At 42.7% G+C, this 22,294-nt stretch overlaps 2 protein-coding genes across 4 annotated transcripts in view; one reads left to right on the forward strand and one right to left on the reverse strand.

The window, feature by feature from the left end:
• The window catches only part of ZMAT2 (zinc finger matrin-type 2), a 37,639-nt gene extending 17,887 nt beyond the window's left edge, over nucleotides 1-19,752 (reverse strand). Inside the window, exons 1-4 of one of the 2 annotated variants that reach the window (XM_072145751.1) lie at nucleotides 19,640-19,752; nucleotides 16,641-16,734; nucleotides 14,694-14,820; nucleotides 1,174-1,247 (exon numbers count right to left, since the gene is read on the reverse strand). In XM_072145751.1, the coding sequence (XP_072001852.1) occupies nucleotides 1,174-1,247; nucleotides 14,694-14,820; nucleotides 16,641-16,734; nucleotides 19,640-19,657 (313 nt within the window). In that variant the 5' untranslated portion in view covers nucleotides 19,658-19,752. Of the gene's footprint in view, nucleotides 1-1,173; nucleotides 1,248-14,693; nucleotides 14,821-16,640; nucleotides 16,735-16,833; nucleotides 16,873-19,639 lie in introns of those variants that run through there. The other variant, XM_072145750.1, reaches the window with a different exon arrangement.
• A 363-nt stretch (nucleotides 19,753-20,115) lies between these two features.
• LOC140126363 (histidine--tRNA ligase, cytoplasmic-like) overlaps nucleotides 20,116-22,294 on the forward strand; it is a 43,469-nt gene continuing 41,290 nt past the window's right edge. The window contains exon 1 of one of the 2 annotated variants that reach the window (XM_072145752.1): nucleotides 20,116-20,244. The gene's annotated coding sequence lies outside the window, so the exon portion shown is untranslated. Of the gene's footprint in view, nucleotides 20,259-22,294 lie in introns of both variants that reach the window. The other variant, XM_072145753.1, reaches the window with a different exon arrangement.

Below are 22,294 nucleotides of genomic sequence, written 5' to 3' on the forward strand. Positions count from 1 at the left end.
TACAACCACATTGATACAGCACTGTCTATAGTTAGGAATCTGTTCCTTTTGCAATAGATTTACTGGTACGGTTTTAATCCTACAGCATGTCATTAGGCTTCCTGAAAGTCATGTTTGGTGTTAAGGGGGCTTCCTTACAAGGTTACAAAAAAAGCCTGATTTTCCTTTTCTCATCCTGGAAAACGTATTTGCATATCCTCTATGAAATGTGATAACCACATCAGCCAACCCAGATCATGACATTTAGTCATCAAAATAAGATTTTGACCTTATGTGACCAAACACAAAAAAAATAATCATCCTAGAAAAGAAGGGGGCGTCTATTCAACCTTTAACAGACCTGTGAGTCACTAGGTCCTAAAAAGGGTGGTGGGCCTTTCGGTGGTCTCTCTTCAAGAGCCGATATCATCAACTTTTGTGCAGGGCGGTGGGGTACCTACATACATGTAGACAGGAAGGTTGATAAAGAGTCGCACCTATAGCGATCACCAGGGTAAAAAGAGGAGAGAGTCGCTGTGAAAATACCATCACACGTGCTGGTCCAGTCATCTCTCCTCTTGGGGGCGCTTCTGCATTCTGGGGCTTTCAAAAATCGCTAATAGTTTGATTTTGTGGCTCGGGCCACATATAGATCAACCTACATTATAACTGGGAATTGGTGAGCTGGTCCAGTTCTAGTGATACTGAAGGTGGCCGTAGACTGTCTACATGCGCTGCAGCTTAGATCACACCATGGTTTACTTTCTACAGATCTATAGTTCTCTCATATTCTCAAATGTATTTTCTAGCCATGTGCAGTGGGTCCGGTCAGGATGATGTGACATTGCCGCTGCGGTCTTTGTATACCCACAGAGAGCAGCAGTGACAGCAGATACTGCACCAGACCAGAGAGGTAAGTATACCTTCTACTGTTATTATTTAAGCAGAACCTGACAGTAATTATTTTTATTAGCCCGGAAAACCCCTTTAACAAACACAAGCAAAAAACTCACAAGAAAACAAAAAGGAGAGATGCAGAACCCAAATGTGATGAGATGTGATGAGCAGTGACCTCATGGTCCTCCAGCTGACTGGTCACACAGACATAGCAGAACACACTGCTGCCACCTGCAGGACCATCCGTGGAAGCGCACACAGCTTATAAACAAAAGGAACCTACGGTAGTTCACTTACGTTTTTTGCCATTGATGTGGTCCAAGAAATTTATTGAATCTTTCACTACGCAGTCACAAACATTGCAGTAATATCTGAAAGACAAAGAAAAAAAACAGGCAAATTTAGATGCTGCAGGAGAAGTCTTCATTACATCAAAAGAGAATAGCATGGAAATGTATCAACCCTGTTCACACTAGTCACTAAAGACTTTAACAAAGACCATAGGGGGCATTTTCAAAAGACAAAAGGAAACCTAACCCTGTTTAACATTACTGGGAACATAAGCTACATTGTATTTCTAACCCTTTAACAACCTGCCTATTAGAACCTTAAAGGGGTTGTTCAATTGAAACACATTACAGCAAATAATATGGTTTGTGTAACGAAAAGTTATTCGGTTTTACAATCTAGTTTCTTTATTAATTCTTCACGGTTCTCTAGATCTCTGCTTGCTGTCATGAACAGGAAGCTTCATTTTTTACTTCCTGTAGGTAAACAGCAGTTCATGGTCATGTGATGTCACACAGGTGCACAGAGAGTAATCACAGCTGTGTGATATTTAACGAGCCGTGCACCTGTGTGACATCACATGACCATAAACTGCTGTTTACCTACAGGTAGTAAACAATGAGGCTTCCTATAGAGGAAGAGATCTTGAAAACAGAAAGTATAGTTGAAACTTTCATTACACAAAGATTATCAATTATTTGTCAGAATGTGCTTAAAGTGGACAACCCCTTTAATTATTCCTTTTCATCAATGTGATAACATTACGTTTTTTGGTCAGATGACTGAGGGTGCAGCCACATGTGGCCCCGCCTTCAAGCAATACAAACGCATGTGATTGTACATAGTGCAACCATGTACAACCTACTCAGCTCCTCCTGCTCTATAAGATGCTGCCTGCATATAGGACCCCATGTACAACCTACTCAGCTCCTCCTGCTCTATAACATGCTTCCTGCAGATACAATACCATGTTCAATGTGACAGATTCCCCGTACAATAAACAATCTTGTTTATTAAAACCTTGCGGGAGATGGCTGGATACGGCGGGGCTCCTGGTTAGAGCCCTTGTGGATCTGCAAGAAAATCATCATGATGGTACAAGGAGGCATGCTGCAACTCCATATTTGTTCTCTGGGCGGATATGCTGAGATTGTATGGCAACATGTCTCTTGCTTTCTAGGTACAATAGGACTTATAGACTGGTCTTTATATAGGGACTAAAATTAGTTATCGGTCTGCTGTGGGAAGAAGGGGGGGTTTCTTTACTGTTCGGTGCATACTTTTTGTTGCCATTTTGTTACTCGTGGTAGGTGCGAGAAAAAAAAGTTTTAAAAATCCACAATAAAAAGCTTTTGATTAAAAATAAATAAATACAATTTCCTGCTCTCATTTCATGCAATGCATATCCAGACTTCAGGTTTCAGACTACAGACGAGCCCCGTGTGAAGTCTGATGCTGCAGCCATGCGACTCACTTCATTATCGTCCTGTGAAGGATTTATGAATGTGCATCAATACGGAATAAGAGACGTAAAATACCCGCCACGTTGCCCCATCAAGGCATAAAATGGAGACATTTGTGTATACTACCCGATAGCTTCTCCGTTATTGCTGCCAACTACTTTCTTCACAGCCATGAAAGCGCATAAATCCCTATGAGCAATGTGCCGGCTCTGGTGCAGGCTGTGCCTCTCCAAAGCCCTTTGTAAAGAGTCAAGAGGTCGCAACCTGATATTTTACTCAATAAAGAATCCCCAAACCCCATAACTATGAAACATTCTCAATGATGTTTTCCAACGCAGCAAATACCAGACGCGCGGCTCGCACACTCCTCATCTGCTATTTACCTTTTGTTTGATATTTGGACAACCGTGTCTTCTCAAGTGAATCAATAGATTTTTATTAGTCGCGGGTCAGCAGCCACTACTAAGGAGCAGCGCCTATTCCTTTATTGGAAAACAAGGGAAATACAAGACGGTGCGCGCACGCTGCTCAGTCTGGAGCAATCCCTTTAATGTGCCCAAAAATATGACCTCTAGGTAATCAGAGCTCGGTGACTTCAGGACATGGACAATTATTTTACCATCAGAGCCCTTGGAAAGAGAAATGCGGAGCCCCAGTCACAACATTAGCGCCACATAAAGTGAGAGGAGCAAAGGGTGCCGTCACGCTGTGCGTTCTTGGCGAGTTTTTAAATGTTTACCATGCGTTTGGCCGGATTGTATCTGTTTCGTAGCCGCTTCCACTTCCGTAAATGAAGAAAAAACAGGCAAACCAACAAAAACACACGCGGTTAAGAACGCACCAAGAACGGACCGCGTGAAAGCACTCTAAGATCGCAATGACGTTTCTCATCCTACTCTGCACTACGCAGAACAGATGCCCAAGACTTAACAAAGACCTGTTGAAACGTCAGGGTGCACGCCAGGTAATAGACTGTCCTCTTTCTTGTCACATTAGCCTTATGTTCGCCTTATCGGTGTTCATAGTTTGTGTTTTTGCTTCTGTGACGCTGGCTCTCATTATGGTTTTTGTGTAAGCCACTTACAAATCTTACTCTGCCATTTTTTTTCTTTTACACTGTGGTTTTATTATCACAGTGTTTGGTCACATTATACCTATAGGTGCCTTCATTATTTTGTATTATTCTTGTACTACTTTTCTATATATTTTACTTTGTTTGGACCTATTACGTGGCGTGCCTTATGTATCCCTTTCAGAGATGCATTTGTTTTTATATCTATTTTATCATTGTAATTAATAAAGAGTAGTGCTTCTTGTATGTTTGTTGAAGCCTTGGTTTTTAATTTCCTCCTTTTTTTTCCCTTTTTGGTAGTCTCTGTTGATTTTCAAGAGGATTTTCTTTTGGCTTTTCTGGTACAAAATACGGTCACTGTACTGATTCATGTATCACTGTATGGCCTTTTCTGTTTGGTTAATATAATATTTATCACAGGGACTGACACTTTAAGGCCCCTCTCACAGGAACGGATGCCCACTCGGGCTAGGAACAACCAGCCGCACGCTGGATAGAAGGGGTGAGCGCCGCTACCCCGTCCCCTCTCCATAGGGAGGAGTGCGGCACGTCTGTGTGTACAGGAAGGATACAGCGTGCCATCTTTTCCCCTTGTATTGTTCGGTGGACAATACATCCATTTATATGGATGAACGTTTTGCCCATTGAAATGCATGTGGCTATATCCTACCCCTACCGAAACGGTACGGGTAGCATACAACAGGAAAAAAAAAAATGTTTGTGTGAAATGGGCCTTAGGCTGTTTAATCTCAATACACCTCCTAGTAGTATAAAACAAAGTTTGGACACTCGTGCGCCAGCATGCCCCCACCCTTCATCCGGTCTCCAGACGTATCTGGCGGGTGGATGCAACAACATACAAATCTACATTTACTGTCTGGTAGAATTGCACAGTAACGTGCAATCTTTCACACCCGAATGTTCGCTGGCAATTTGCGGGGCACTCCTGCCCACTCCGCTACCGGCAACACCCCCCATGCCCACTTGGTGTGAAGATGCCGGTAAGGGGGATACAATTGCAATTACTAGCAGTTCGCTAGTACGGGCTTATATGCAAAAAAAACCTGGCATACAGGTCCTGATAAACACCCCCCAATGTGATGAATACACTGCGTTTGTACAAATAATTCTAGAAGACTTTTCCTAGTAAATGTGTGGACAGGAAGTCATTTTCTCTTCTCATTTCTATACAAGTCTCGCACAGAGGCTTCCATTCAGATGACTGGAGAGAAGGACTTTCCACATATCAGACGCTGCCTCATTGGAAGGGCCCGATTTAGGCTACAATCACAGCTCGTTTTTGGGATACGTTCAGCCTATGTACGGCAGGAGGGCTTCAGGTGTATATGCTGAAAAATATCACTTAAAATGTAGTTTCTGAAATGAAGCCTCAAGCCTAAAACTAGTGACTACTGCAGCGCCCCCAAAACTGCCAGGACTTATTAATTATTAATGCACCAGGAGAAAGTGACCAGGAGCCTCCCTCAAAAAAATAAGGTTTGGGCTGGAAGTTCATCCATATATGGTGAAACGCCTCTAAAAAGACCACCGGTTCGAGATGACCCCCTACCTAAAAGACTGATTGTTATTCAGTGTCTGCAAAAATTGGGCGATCTGTTCAAAGAGGTTTCACTGTACTAAACGCCCTATTACAGGGCAAAGTGCGAAAACCTATAAACCGTAAATACAGAAAATAACAGCAATTATGACTAAAAGAGGAATATAGAAATAATGTGACATGCAATAAAAAGTATATATAGAAAATCCTGACTGCGCTGTACACATGGAGAGGGAGAGAATGTCCGGTAATGAGCGCTCCCCCGTGTACCCCCGCACACAAAGCCGCCTCCTTGGGGGTCCCGGCTCCTCATTACCGGACATTCTCCTCCTCTCCATGCATTTCACGGTTTATTTTCTATAGTCTGATTTTATTACCTTATTTAGACGTTAAAGGTAAGATTTTATCAAACATTTCTGGCTTATTTATTGTATGTATTATTTTAATGCCATTTAAGCTCGCAGTTCTCTTGTGTAAACAATTTTAGTTTCTGCGTTTCCATTTTTCGTTCCTGCATTCTAGAAGCAATAACTTTATAATTTTTTTCGATTTACAGAGATCTTAAGGGCTTGTTACCTGCAAGACAAATTGTACTTACTGGTGCCGACATAGACAAAAAATATGCAGCAGCGCCATTTTATAGCAGGCTCTGAGTGTACGGCTTGGAGTAACGATGGAGTCCAGATAACACCTCCCCTTTATTGTATATTCTATGGGCAGACCCCAATAATAACGCAATGCAATTTGGCAAATCTCCTGCATAGCTGCGTTTTGAAACGCCATTCAACAATGTCAATGCAACGTGTGAGAGCAGGAAAGACTATAGTACATAAGGAAAGGCTTACAGCATCTCTTAAAGAGAAGTAGAAAACCCCTTTAAGAAATTATCGGAAAAAAAAAAAAAAGTTTCTAATGACCTAATAGCTCCAGTGGTGCCGTTTTATGAGCGCTCGCAGGCATGTCCTTCAGCTGACTGGCAGCCGTCTGGAGTGGAGAGAGGAAACATCTTTAACTAAACTATCATTTCACAAAGCTTTAAATTTAATAAGTGACTAATACTATCACTAAGGCGGCTCCGTCATATATAGGCTCGGCTCAAACACTGAATGTTGTTCTTTTTATAATCTTCTAAAAAACTCAATTTAATTAAAGGAACTTATTGGGGGGCGGGGGGAGGGGTCCTATAGACTGCAGCGGGTGGGCGACAAGTCAGAATATTATTCTCTCAATAACTCGTCATCACTAGTTCCTTACTTTATAGTTTATATTTGGTATTTATCGGGTAACTTACTGTATTAGTTAACCAAATAGTTGTTCCCGTTTTTGATTTATTTGTCCCCTAGGGTATACAACCTTTTTTAGGAGCTTTTTGTGTCCTTTGATGGTGCGTTCACGTGTGGTGGTTTGGAATGAGAACACATCTTTGCATATAAGTAATACAAAACACAGGCAGTCCCCGGGTTACATACAAGATAGGGTCTGTAGGTTTGTTCTTAAGTTGAATTTGTATGCAAGTCGGAACTGTATATTTTATCTTTGTAATCCCAGCCAGAACTTTTTTGGTCTCTGTGATAAGTGGGTTTTAAAAATGTTGGATTGTCATAAGAACCAGGATTAACACTAAAGCTTCATTACAGACGCCTGTGATAACTGTTACAGCTGATTATTGTAACCTAGGACTAAAGTACAGTAAATTAACAAAATCCAGAGGTCCATTTGTAACTAGGGGTCGTATGCAAGTCGAGTGTTCTTAAGTAGGGGACCACCTGTATGCAGTGCTCATTCCAAACTAAATGCGTTTCAGCTGAAACCGAAATGCGTTTTAGCCAAGCCCCACTTTTAAAATGCATCCAAAAACTCTGTGTGTACGCACACGCATGGTTGAAGACCAGGACTATGGAGGTGGAGTCGTGATAAAGTGTACCGACTCCATAAACATAAAATACCTTTAAAAAAATGATTTCCTTTAAAGAGCATCTACCACCAGGATGAATGACTGTATGCAAATAAGCTTGAGGGGCTCCAGGCTCCATAGGTGTTAATGGAGCCTGGAGTCCCTCAGGCTCATTTGCATACACAGTCTTTCATTCTGGTGGTAGATTTCCCTTAAGTATCTGTTCTATTCCTGATCTGAGCATTTGAGCTGGGGGAGATCATTTATTGATCCAAGGGTCAAATTGTCATCCTGCTCAACCAACCAGTAATAAATACCACCCCAGAAACCAAACACTGGAATCAGAGCAGACAATGATAGTGGAGACCACAGAGCAGGGTACACAACACAACTTGAAGCTTGACATGACACATGTGGCTTGTCTGAGCAGGTTTTGTATCCTCTTCTAGGCCTTTAGTTGAGATGAATTACTGCAGCACTTTATGTACATGCTCAGCAGTGAAGCTCCTCTGCTACAGATCAGGTGAAGCACTTATATGATCCCAGGCACAAACTTCGTTAACTGGGTTGAGTGTGAGGTGCCTGGGGTGGAATGGCTATATAATGGGGCCATCATGAAATCATTTGAAGAGCTGGAAACTGGTTACCACCTAGCCAAAGCAGACTTTTATAAATTCCTGCAAATACACCACTTTTTACAAAACATGGTAAACACCTCAGAGCCGGCTATCTCCTCTACAAGAGATATTTCCTGTCAGCAACCAAGAAAAGAAAGGGCATATAACAAGCCTATACAGCCCCCCTGGCACTTAGAAACCCAACGCACAATACCTGCCAATCAAAACGGGAGGAAGAGCAATTCACAGTGGCCCAATGGGAGGCTTCACATGAGACCAGCACAAAGATCTCCAGATGTATTCACCACTTTGAGACATTGTATAGATGGTACCTAACACCTTACAGATTGTCTAGACTATATCAAACCGCCTCTAATACTTGTTGGAGATGTAACAAACAGTCACCAACACTTTTACATATATGGTGGCAAAGCAGAAACATACTTCCTTTATATCAAGAGGTATTCCAATTGGCATCACAGATATGTCACTTCCCTCCCCCATGGGGACCACGTATGGCCCTATTATCAATAGGCCTAGAAAACTCAGGAAGAGGAGAAATTCTAACGATTACAAGAAATAATATAGCTAGGATGTGGAAGTGTACGATACTCTAACAGCAATGTCATTAGGCAAAGCTCATCTCCTCGGCTGTCGTATTGTGTTTGCAACGTATACGCCATGTGTGAACGCAGCCTCAGTTTCCGATCCCGCAAGCGAAACTCAAATCCATACTGGCTCGGGGCTAGTGCAGATTTCATCAATGATTTAAACCTTTTTCCAGTTTCTGGCAGAAATTGCAGATTATCTGTTTGGGCACCAGGAGGCGCTCCCCCCCCCCTCCCATCCCCCGTTTTCCTGGGCACTGATACACCCAAAGTCAGATATTTAGGAGCAAGTCCTTCGTTTTTTCCCACTTATATCATAAATCTCCCCCTGTGCGGTTACAACGCACGTCGGGGTGGACGCCAGGCAGCGTGTCCAGGTGTTGTACTACCCCAGTGTGCAGGTATACATATATCCACTAGACAAGGTTTCAATGTCATGCAGACACTTGTCTCTCGGTAATTTGGTTTGCATACTAGTACATAGGATAGGTGCAGATACTTCTGCAGGGAGATATTTTTTTGGTACTTTTGTCTGGACACGCTGCCTGGATTGTCTGTTTTTGTTTTTTTCCCTGCATTTTTTGATGAATTTTTATATATTTTTTTAATATATACATTTAATAAAGCTTTTTGTATTGATGTAAACCACAATTCTTCCTCTCATTTTTCTTTTTGGGTTATTGTAGGAATCTGTGGCCCCATTGGTGGAGTCTCTGATCCGTCCCCTGTAACCACTGAGGCTATAGAGAGGCCGCGGGGTACATGCTGCAAGAACTGAGGGACAGATGAAGGGAAGTCCATTCTATTACCTACATTTACACCTTGTGAGGTTATAATCTTACTAAACCCTTCATTCTCCAAACATAAAGCCTTATATGTCAGAGACTGTCAGATACAGAGATTCAAGGACGTCACTAAGAGCAGAAGGCTTTTAGTCAGGATCTTGTTGTCCCTCTGATCCCGTCATAGGCTGCAGGCAACAAATGATAAAGCTGCTCTGTGGCCACATAGGTCTCCTAATGGATCTCAGACACAAGAAAGGCCAGGACCTCAGATAAACCATTGTCATCTATGAAGAGCCCCATAATAAGCGGGATAACCAGCGCACTAATGTCAGTATTGTCACGCCCATTCACTCTCCACCCTTGGGTACTCTCTTCACTAACTGTATTCAGGAAGATAAAAATAAAACCTCATAAAGCTTACAGTTTAGCATCCAGAGCGCAGCCCTGTCCGCCATCCTCCTCTACCTGCCAGTGCTTGTCCCCTACCCTAGTAACAATGACTGCCAAAACAGTCACCACCGACATTATATCACCAGACAACGCGAGAGACAGTACAATTATCTACATACATGGACCGTAGGGAATTCGATAAACTTATGGCATGACCACCAGTATAATGGACTCAAACTACCTTCCTTTAAAGACACTAGACACATTTTTAGCAAGAGACTAAAAATCTTGCTAACAATAAATCATATTCTTAATTACTTTACATGTGTGCAGGTCGGGGGCTCTGCCTATGCACTGGTTTAAAAGGGAATCTACCATCAAAATCCATCCTGATAAACGAGGGACATGCACTCATAGATCCACGCACCAGGACTGTGGTAATACTGTTATATTTGTTATGCCCTCCTGCCTTCTAAAATCAACTTTTAAAATTATGGGAGCAGGGTGTTACCAGAGCCTCTTAGTACAGAAGCTTCAGCGGTTACGTGATCAGGAAGAGGGAGGAGGAAGTGAGGGAGCAGGGGGAGGGCAAGACAGTTTTTTAGCCTGGATATCTGTTGCCCGGAAGGGCTCTGGTAATATCTCCCATAGCCCTTCTGGCTCATTTGTATAATTAAGGTAGGAGACCATGAGTAGCAACTATAAGAACCACAGTCACGGGGCCTGGATCTATGAGAAAGTGTCCCTGATTGTACTTCGGCCCATCAAAATATGAGCTGGTAGTAGTTTGAGAGCCGAATGCACCATAAAAATGCCATGGCCTTACCCCTATGTGTTTCTGCCAGAAAGAGCAAACACGAGCACCTAGGCAGGCATGGGGTATGCAATCTAATAGGCAGGCCATGGGGTATGCAATGTCCTTTCTAGAATTCCCTCTTTTTGGTGAAATCTCAGCAGTTTTTATATAAAAATATTTCCAAAGTCAGGCAAATATGACTCTTCTAACCTCATTTGCAAAGAGGAGTCAAGTTTAATGGCATAGTATCTCTTCAGAAGCCCCTATCTTCTGTTCTATAACAACAAGAAACAAGCTTTTTGTGTCATATTAAAGATACAGGCTTATGGCTTTGTGAGCTACAGAACCAGATACAGGGAGTTAAATATTGGAAATACAAGCTGCAGATAAAGATCCACTTCCCACCATTTTTTAGCTGTCCAATTCTGTAGCTCACAGAACCATATGCTCGAAGGCATCAGAAAGGCAAGATTGTTATCTTTAATATGACAGAATAAGTTTTATAGAACCAAAGACAGAGCTTCTGAAGTGACACCACTGCAACCACAAAAATTGACTCATCTCATGTGAAAATGGGGTGAGAAGAGTCCAAATTTGCCTTACTTTAGGGGATGTTTTATAGGTACACAGGTGACATTTCACATAAAAGATGGAATTTATAAAAGGACATTTCATACCCTACCTGAGGGGGGTTAATAGTTTAGTTGGGAAAAACTTTGTGAAATCCTTTAAAGACTTGAATTTTAATCTGGTAAACGGCATGTAAATTAAATATACCCCAATGTAAGGACCGTGCATTATAATAGTAACTGAAATATGTGCACCAATAGCACTTGAATGTGCTACACATGATTACACTTGCTAGACCGAGGCCAGAAGAGTCTCTATTTGCTTTCCATTTGGCTGGCAAAATAATAATAAAAAAAAAAAATTTTTTACTATAATGAAAGTTTTTCATTGTATTCCATCTGTTTAATGTATGAGTTGTTCCGGTAACACATAATGTGATCAGAGCCTTAGTGCTCAGCAGGCTCTGTATACTGATAAGAATTATATCTTGTGGTTTCTCCCACGGATCACAGTGTGATCAGCCGTGTCAGCATAGGAGGAGAACAGAAGGGAGGTGAAAGCCTGATGTATAGGGAACGAGCTCTGAACCTGTCACATACAGAATGAGAGCAGCAATCAATATAAGGCAAACCTGATCTCATACAGCATCTGTCACATAATCGCTTTATGTCTACGTGTTATGCACGCTGTGTGCATATGGCCGCATTTTATTATTCTTTCATTCTGAAAACCTGATTTTCGTTTCAATACTGTTTCAATACTTGCCATAAGTTATGCCTGATGTTTCAGCTCTGATAGATTGTAAAGGTCCGATTTTTAATTTTTTTTAATTTTCTCGTCCTGTATAAGCCTTTTAAAGGAAACCTACCACTTGTAGTGGCAGGTTTCCGATGGCAATACCGGGTGAGCTGGTGCCGCAGCTTATTTTAGTTAGTGTTTTAAACCGCGGTATCGCGGTTTAAAACACTTTTTAAACGTTATAGCCGGCGCAGGCAGGTACGCGCTCGGCGCTTACCGTGCACACGGCTACATAGGAAGTGAATGAGAGCCGCGTGCACGGTAAGCGCCGAGCAGGTACCTTCCTGCGCCGGCTATAACGTTTAAAAAGTGTTTTAAACCGCGATACCGCGGTTTAAAACACTAACTAAAATAAGCTCCGGCACCAGCTCACCCTGAGCTGGTGCCCGGTATTTCCATCGGAAACCTGCCACTACAAGTGGTAGGTTTCCTTTAAGCGTCCTTGTACATAGAGCACACATGGTTATTATGCATACTAGTTTTTTGTTAATACAGACAGTCCCCGAGTTACGTACAAGATAGGTTCTGAAGGTTTGTTCTTAAGTTGAATTTGTATGTATGTCGGAAATGTATCGTTTACAATTGTAGCTCCAGCCAAAATTTGTTTTGGACTCTGTGACAATTGTATTTTAAAAATGTTGGGTTGTCATAAGAACCAGGATTAATAATAAAGCTTCACTATAGACACCTGTGATAACTGTTACAGCTGTTTGTTGTAGCCAAAGGTAAAAGTACAGTAAATTATCAATTATCAGAGGTCCGTTTGCAACTAGGGGTCGACTGTAAGTCGGCTGTTCTTAAGTAGGGGACCGCCTGTAGTGTTTAATTATACCAATTGTTTAAAATTCTAAATTAAATATTCTAATGCCTTAGGCACACAAGCACCACTCACTCCGCCAATGTCGATTACCAGCATCACAATACAGGCAGGAATATGACCTGCTTTAATGATTCATAATGCGATCGGTCATGACCACCCATGCGAAAGTGCCCAATAAAAGCGCTTGGGACCGTGAGCTAGCCGTAGTTTGTGAGGCATAAGGCATTATTTCTCTTCTCATTCCACTAGTCCCCACTTTCCTATGTATAAGATTTGTAGACCACACATAGTCCTGCACAGTATATCACAGGTCAGGTAGATAAGATTTAGTGAGGTAAAACCTGATGACATGTTCTCTTTAAGTTTATTATGTAGAATAGAAGACAAAATGGGGCTTAAGGGTGCGTTAATAACCAACTCGAGGGACAGACCAATGATGCACGGGAATTGATTAACTGATATTTATTTTATAGAAAACAAAAGACAACCAATTGGATTTCTTTTGTTTTCTATTAAATAAATATCAGTTAATCAATTCCTGTGCATCATCGGTCTGTCCTGCGGGTTGGTTATTCGCGCACCTGTTAAGCCCCATTTTGTCTTCTATTCTACACGTTTCTTACGGTTCCATTGGATACCGGTTTTGGAGTACTTGGGAGCTGCTCTTTCTACCCAACGACATACACTGGACCTTTGAAGAAACACCACCTCATTGTTTATTGCTACTATACAAGTGTGCATCAGGTAAGCATATTCTGCTACTCACCTGACCCACTTTATTTTTTAAAAATGGGCCTCAAAGAGGACACTTAATGTGGCCCCTTACAGCTCCACAAATTTACACAATAAAGTGGCCCAATCGATAGCCTTGAGCAGCTGTAGCTTTAAGTAAGAGATCTGCTTAATTTAATGTCTTAATAAATTAGGAGAGAAGAATCAATGCATCAGTGTTCGCCTGTTTTTTGGTGTACAAGTCCTGAAATAATTGCAATTACTAGAGAACCAGCAGTAATGGCTATTATTTACCGCTTCATGCCATTTCAACACCAGGTGGGCAACAGCCGCCAGGAGCCCATTGCACTGCGCACTAGCTATGGCCCAAAAGTTTGCGCGCTATAATGCAATTCTCCGCCCGACAAGACCTGGTGTAGAATTGTTCCCTGTCTGATACATTCACAGGTGTGCATATGAAAATAATCCCCCACACTTTTTCTTCGTGAAGTTCCAAATTAGATTATTCAGAACATGATTTTAATACAAACAAACTATCTGCCTATAAGTACTTTTTTTTTAGTAGCTTCCAATTGTACCAAAATTGGTTGTATCCTATGTCCCCCTGACACAATGTGTAACGTATATTTTTTCTAATTTCACCTCTTGTACTATGAGGTGACTTGACTGAAACTGCCTGTAACAATCCATGTGAAATAGAAGTGTCTTTCCTGATATATCTTGAGCTGTACCCCTAAGAATATTGTGAAACACAATTGGTTGTGAGAAATTAACCCAAAGGACTGCTACACCCCTACTATGTACTCTGATACCCTGATAAGATCCAATCATTGGACTGTGAAAAACATCTGACGTCTGAAAAGAACAACTATTTTCACTGATCAAATATGGTTAAAGTTTAGTCCTGGTTGCATTAAAGCGCAACAATCCATCTAGCAGTAGTTCTAGCGTCATTCTAGTTGTCAGATTTGTACAGTACTGATGCGAGCTTGAAACTTGTGCAGGAAAACCTAAACTGCACTAGAAGGACATCCTAGTGCTGCCAGTTTACTTTCAGGTAGCCATCGGAACAACAGACATCTGACAACAGTTATGTCCATAGCACAATATACAGGCAGTCTCCTACATAAGAACACCCGACTTACAGACGACCCCTAGTTACAAAACGCACCTCTGGATGTTGGTAATTTACCCAGCCTACAATAAACAGCTAGAACAGTTATCAATGGTGTCTGCAATTAAGCTTTAATAATTATAATTTATTGTTATTCTTGGTTCTTGTGTACGAGAACTGACCCAAGGCCGATAAATGGGGCTTCCTGTGACCGGCATATAAATCTGATATATAATAAAATGGGACCAACAAGACAAAACACCTGTAACACTGAAAAATTCAACAAAATTCTTCATTTATGATAGCACTTACCCTCCCATTTCAGACTGAGGAGTGGTCTTTGTAATGACAATGGTCTTGCCCAGCTTGGACTCCAGGTCCACCTTGTAGTCTCTATGTCTGAGCAGTTCTCTTTTGACGGGGGGCTGTAGGGGTTTGCCTAAAGAAATATAAAAGTCTTGAAACGTTAAAAAAAAAAAAAAAACTTCTATCCAGCATGTTAATATCACAGATCTATACTATACCCTATACATTCTAATCTGGCTTAGAAAACATTCAGTTATTCATAATTTTTCCATAATTTCATGTCGCCGAGGCCCATCACACACAAGCAAGAGTCAGAAGTCCAACTTGCATTACTCTCGCAGCGTGTGATGGCTGGAAGGTCCGGCCCGAACACTGACAACCGGAACTGAACCAAAATGCCGGGTTCAGTTCTGTTGGCTAAGCATCCGGGCCGGACTTCCCAGCCAACACACTCACTCATTTGTGTGGATATTTTTCAAAACTGATGGAGGGTTAAGAAAATCTGTGGAAGCTTTAATAGCAATAACTACAAATATCATTCCAGAGAAAACCTTCTGCCTCTGCGTTATTGGAACGTGTTCACAATGTATTTTTATGGTGATGCCAGTGCCAAACAAAAGCTCAACATCCCATTGATTTGTATGGGAATCTGTGCAATTGTGTACATCTCCAGGTCACAGGAAAAATAAGTAAACCAATTCTTTCAACAGCTTCAGTGTGTCTCAATAAAAAAGAGAGAATTAAAGGCAGTTGTAAACTGAAAAACTTCAGCAGAAACCAGAGGCTCAGACACACATTACTGAAGAGGAGAACACTGCGAATGCACGTCACATTTTTCAGACTTGGGCTACAAATAGGGATTGTTGTGTCCCCCTGCAACATCTGAAGTGATATAGGCGAATTGGGGTGAGTCGTGGTTGACACCTTTTTTGCAAATGAAAAAAAAGATATGTTTCTTTTTGCAATTAAGGGCCACAGTTACATCAAGGTCGCAATGTGATTTAATTCCTTTAAAGGGGTTGTCCCATTTCAGCAAATTTATTTTATTGTTTGTATAATAAAAAGTTACACAATTTTCCAATATACTTTTTATATCAGTTCCTCACAGTTGTCTAGATCTCTGCTTGCTGTTGTTCTATAGAAAGCTTCTATGTTTACTTCCAGTGGATCACACTGGTGCACGGCTCGTTATTATCATAGGGAGTAATCAGAGCCGTGTGTTAGAATGAGCCGTGAACTTGTGTGACCATGGACAGATTTCTGAACACTGGAAATAAACACTGAAGCTTTCTGTAGCAGGACAGCAAGCAGAGATCTAGAAAACCACAAGGAATTGATACAAAAAGTATATTGAAAATTTGTATAACTTTTCATTATACAAAGAGTAAAATGTATTTGTTGAAATGGGGACACTGCTTAAAGGAAACCTACCATTTAGAACGGTAGGGGTAAAGCTGTAAGTACCGAGCACCAGCTCAGGGTGAGCTGGTGCCGGTACTTACTGTCGCTAGTGTTAGCGGTATCGCGCTTTTAACACTTTTTAAACTTTAGAGCAGAAGGGGCTTCAGCGCTGCGCGCGACCGTGCGCGCGCAACATCTCCGCTATTTCCTATGTAGGCGCGTGCACGATCGTGCGCACGCAGCGCCGAAGCCTCCTCTGCTCTAAAGTTTAAAAAGTGTTAAAACCGCGATACCGCGGTTTATAACACTAGCGAAAGTAAGTACCGGCACCAGCTCACCCTGAGCTGGTGCCCGGTACTTACAGCTTACACCGACCATTCTAACTGGTAGGTTTCCTTTAAGCTTACTAAATATGTTGGGGACACTAAGATCTTTCATGGTTATGGGATCAATAAGTGACAAAAGTTTCCATTTTAAGATTTAATCTCTTGTGTTTCAGGCATAACCCTTGTGGTTTTGTATGGCTTAATAATGTGGGTAAATGCTACAAACCATCTTTCTTCTCTCTCTCTTCTGTGATTCGTTTCTGTGCAAGTTTCTCATATTCATCTTTGTCCCACTTCCGGCGGAAATCATTGTTCTTGGACTGGAAAGAAGGGAACAACATTTAAGAATTTTGCAAAATAGTCATTAAAAATAGACTTTACTGCTGGAGCCTTGTTTTATTTTAAGAAGTTATTCTCACCCCATAAAGCAATGGCATACTCATGGCACTATTAGACCTTACAGTACCATACATGCTGACCTGTCGTTTCAAAGCAATTCCCGTCCTTTCGTGTAATACCCATTTCTCCTGGCCTACCCCTGCACACACATACGCTCCACATTTGTATTTTTGATAGAGAGACAGGAAAATAGTTGCGAGGCTACATCAGTATTTTGCTAAGGAGGGGGTTACCATACTAATAGATTACATATGAGATTAAACAAAAAACAAATATATATATTACCACAAAAAAAATTATGGAGATGAAAATACTGAACCGCCCCCATTCCTCATCTGATCACTGCTTCTATATTAGAGTACTAACCTAACTACAGTGTAGTATTGCTCATGCCACATTCACCAAAGCTGGTGGCGCTCTTTACAACAGCTCTCCCCCTGGTGCAAGGGCCTAAAAAAGTAGCTACACATTATATACACCCAAAAACAACAGAGAAGGATGGGGCAAGGAAATTATGACCCCCCTCTCATGTCTGCTTACATTCAGTATATGCTACATCAAGGGGGAAGACTCCTTCTTGTTCCTCTCTGCAGCTGGTGTAAAGGTGAGGACCAGCGGAGTCTTCAGGACCATGCATCAGTTTTGTATCCGGAATGAGGCAGCAGTGTTAGGCTCCATACATATATACAGATATGTAGGTGTAGAACCCATTTACACCCTCGGATAGGAGATATCTTCAGATCTATAGAGAGCCCTATAGAGGTGTAGTATCCCTTTACACCCTCTGATAGAAGGGAACATGTTAAAGGAAACCTACCACTTTAAAATTTAATAACCCACAAATACCGGGTATGCCGGAGCATATCTTGACTAGTTGCAGAAACTGCTGTAGTCCGCAATTAGTATGCTGCAATTAGTCAAGATAAGGTCCGGCATCAGCTCACCCTGATCTGTTGCAAGGTATTTGTGGGTTATAAGTGTGGTAGGTAGGTTTCCTTTAATGTCTATGGACAGTCTTGTAGAGGTGGAGTCAGGGCCGTGGAGCCACTAAGACTCAATTACTTTCATGTCCATACTAGCCAACTCCACAGTCCTGTTTTTGGTCCTTCTAGCAGTGCAGAGATAAATGCAGACATTCCATCCGAGTGCCTTATTACTCCGATGTATAGCAACGGAGCTACTGAGCATGTACATAAAGAGCAGCCATATTCATCTCAACTAAAAGCCTGGGATAGGGGTGCAAAACCTGTTCTAAAAGGCCACATGCGGCCTGTCAAGCCTCGGGTTGTGGCCTGTACCCTGATGGAAGTGCTCAGGGGAGTAACTAGAAGAGGTCGAGCCCCATAGCAGGCTTTGGGATGTGGTCCCCATTTCCCTTACAAACATATATAATAAATAATAATTCTAGCTTTATATAGCACACACAGATTACGCAGCGCTGCACAGAGCTATAAATACATATTTGTACACACACATTTATATATTTAAGCGCACACAAATGGGGGTATGCAATTCATGTTGTCTTCTAATCCTAGGGGATGGCAACAGATATGACTTCATGGAGGAAGTAGAAATGAGAGATTCCCCCCCCCAACATTTCTTATGTTAGCTGCTGGCTCAGCTGTGTACTGTGTGGAAGATCCACAATGTTATATACATATTATGCTGTACAATGTTCAGAATAATATGTGTATAATGGTGCATATGCTCCATTCTTTATTGTGGCAGGTTGTGTGGCTGGTCCTCGTGACACTGTGGGCCCTGTAGCAGCTTCTATGACTGCTACTGCTGTAGTTACACCCCTGGAGGAGTTCCCTGGTGCAGGAGGCCAGGGTAGTGGTGAGTGCAGCTGAAAAGTTCTTACTGGTCCCGGGACCTGTCCTGCTGCTCATCTCTGTGTCCTGTCACCTGACTCTGATTGCATGTGCAGTCACCAGGACCCAGAGCAAAGCACCTGCAGGGAAGACCTAGGAGTGGTAAGTACATGTCAGCAGTACTGTACTTCTCCTGGCGCAGCTCTGGACCGGTTCCCCCACGCCTGCTCCTGGCGCAGCGCTCGACTGGGTCCCCATGCCTGCTCTTGGCGCAGCGCTCGACCGGACCCCGCCTGCTCCTGGCGCAGCCCTGGACCGGACCCCCCTCTGCTCCTGGCGCAGCCCTGGACCGGACCCACCCCCCCCCCTGCTCCCGGCGCAGTTCTGGACCGGGTCCCCCCTGCTCCCGGCGCAGCCCTGGACCGGGTCCCCCCCTGCTGCTCCCAGCGCAGCCCTGGACCGGACACCCCCCTGCTGCTCCCAGCGCAGCCCTGGACCGGACACCCCCCCTGCTGCTCCCAGCGCAGCCCTGGACCGGACACCCCACCTGCTCGCGGCGCAGCCCTGGACCGGGTCCCCCACGCCTGCTCCTGGCGCAGCAGCACGTGGAGGAGAGAAGAAGCTGAAGTGTGGTGCAGGGAGCAGAAGAGCCAGAAAAGGAGGGGATTTATCTACAGACCCTAGTATAGGAGGTTATCCTTGTGTCTATGGGCAGCCTCACAGACCTGTGATACTTCCTACGGTGACCCCAGGAGGAGCCAGAGACCCTGGATATAACGTTGATGTAAGTTGTGATATAGGGAAGGTCTATGTAGACACCGGATCATCGCACATCATTGTCTCACAATCAGATCATCCCAGAGCCGCAGTACAACACGCAGACCCCGAGCAGCTGGAAAACCGCATGTGTAGGAAATCAGTGATCAGACTCCTGCGGTATCGCGGAGCAGAACATTGCACCATAAGATAATATAAAGCCGGGCACCCAGCACCTGCTCCACACAACACTCACCCCACTTCCTGACGCCATCTTGTACCCGAAAGCCGACTGTCGCGCCGAATGACGTCACGCGGAAGGATAGCTCCTACCATCACCATGGCCACGGCTCCAGCCCCGCCCACCCCGGAGGGAGCAGGGAGGGGCTTGTAGAAACTCGGCCACTGCATCGAACAGACCAAAAATAATAATAATATCCGTGTTTGTTATATATTATCGTGCCGTATACAACATGTAGGCATGAAATATGAGAGTAAACAAAAATAAAATTAAGCTTTCCGGGAGATCAATGAGACAATCAGCGCCATCTTTGTTGTGGGCACTGATGATTCCAAACTCCTTCAAAGGGATCCGTTTCTAAAATTAAATGTGAATTTATGTCTTGACTCTGTGAGTGCTGTATACTAAAGCTTCTGTAGTGGGATTATTACGTCATTATAAGACGTATAGTGTAACCTAGTCGCCATGTTGAATGACGTCACTAACTCACACCATAGAGTGCAGGGAGAGGCTAGACGAGTCTCCTTCCCCGTGGAGGTGACAGAATCACATGGGATGAGTACTGGAGGAGCAGAGACGAGCAGAGGACCATTGCAGTGCTAGGCAACAATGTCTGCAAGGTCAGATGTCACAGGTTACTATTAACCCATTCATTGCATCAGAGCATTTATCCATTTCCACATATAGTCATGTATTATTGTGTGGACAAACTGGAAAAGGATATTTATCCATTTATTTTCCATATATTTGCATGAATTAGCAAATCTAGAAATGTATCACGTGGAAATGTCAGCGTTATTAGATATCCCATCCATTTGTAAGGGTGAATTCACACTGCAGATTTGTCTTACATTCATTTGAATGTGTTTTGCTGGTATCTATGTGCATCAGTTGAAATGACATTGCTATACAAATCTCATGGGGAATCAGGCTGCTTTGAAGAATTATGGCTTAAAATATGAACCCAATCTAAATACAACATCATACAGTCCCTGGGGTTCTGGGAAGTTGCAAGGTCAGGCTGTGTGAACTTATCACAAAATATAAGGCCGGCTATAGATAAACCCGTGTCTTGGTCTGAGCCCATTGACTGCACACAAAACACAGGACAGAAGTCCTTGCTTCATACAGAGACATGATAAAAGGACTACCTGTCTGCTAGCCAAACTGCACTGCTGGCTCAGTAACAGTTCTGCAGGCAGTTCTATCAGACATCATATTTCTGTATGATGCAAGGACTCCTGTCCTGTGCAATGTGTGTGTCCATGGGCAGGGCCGGTTCTAGACAAAGTGGGGCCCCTAAAGAAAACTATTTTATGACCAATCACAGTCAGTGCTAAAACAATCTGTAATATGGGGAAATTTTTATAGGAGATAGATGATTGGGATATTGATGGGCAGCATAGTGGCTCAGTGGTTAGCACTACAGCCTTGCAGCACTGGTCAACATGTGCAAAGAGTTTGTATGTTCTCTGTGTTTGTTTTCTGGTTTCCTCCTACACTCCAAAAACTTACAGGTAGGTTGAATAGATTGTGAGCCCCAGGTGGAAGGGACTGATCTGGCAAGCTCTGTGCAGCGCTGCTTAATCTGTATGCGCTATATAGATAAAGGAATTATTCATTATAATTATTATGATAGAAGATAAATATAAAATATGATAGAGATTTCTAGATGCAGAACTATAATGTAGATGATATATACAGTAGATAAAAGAGATAAATCCAGAGATAGGCTACATGCACACGGCAGCGCGGGGAGAGGAGGAGGAGGTGAGCGCAGCTCACCCCCGCCCCTCTCCATAGGAACATATGGGCCACGGCGCCGTAATACAGGAAAAGATAGGACATGTCCTATTTTTTCCCAGGCTACGGACAGTACCGCTCCCGTGCCTTGCCGTGAGTCCATAGAAGTGTATGGGGGATGTATATCGGCCATATATACGTCCCCCATACATGTGTGTGAATGCAGCCATAGAGATAAATACAGTAGAAGAGAACTAGAAGATTGATTGAAAAATAGAGAAAAAGTGAGATATATAAATGGTCAGATTATATGAGATAGATAACTAGACAGACAGATATATAGATAGATGATAAGCATCTTCGCTCAGGAATTCAACCAGGGGGTATTAACCCTTTCACTGCCAGGCATTTCTGTATATTTTGTCACGTTATTGGCCAGAGCAATTTTTACAATTTTAACGTTTACAAATAAAAAAAACCCTCTCTAATCTTCTGAGCTCCCTTCCTATTTATTTCAGCGGCTACAAGAGTATAGTCCACTGTATTGTGGTTACTTCCCTTTTATTTTGTAACTTTGCAGACTTCTTGGTATGTGGAAGACTCTTCTAATTTCACAGTTTGGCCAAATAACAGTAGTCCAAATGCAAACTGCAGTCTTTAATGTGAATTATAATTCGGAGGGGCTATGGCCAGGGCCCTTCTCTTGGCCCAGTGGTAGATTGTCCAGTCAATAGTAACTAAATCCTCCATGTGCACTACATATGAAGAAAACTTCTGATGGACTGGCACCACACTCCTGAGTATTACCAGCCGTGTGCTGGAGATGTCGGCAGGACAGTTCTTCTCTTTTCCTTATTTTATTTTTGGGGCTGACCAAAAATAATTTGTAGTTTGATAACACATTAATAATGTTCTGTAAAATTTCAA

Source organism: Engystomops pustulosus, chromosome 4 (genome assembly GCF_040894005.1).
Source record: "Engystomops pustulosus chromosome 4, aEngPut4.maternal, whole genome shotgun sequence".
In the NCBI taxonomy this organism is placed as follows: domain Eukaryota; kingdom Metazoa; phylum Chordata; class Amphibia; order Anura; family Leptodactylidae; genus Engystomops; species Engystomops pustulosus.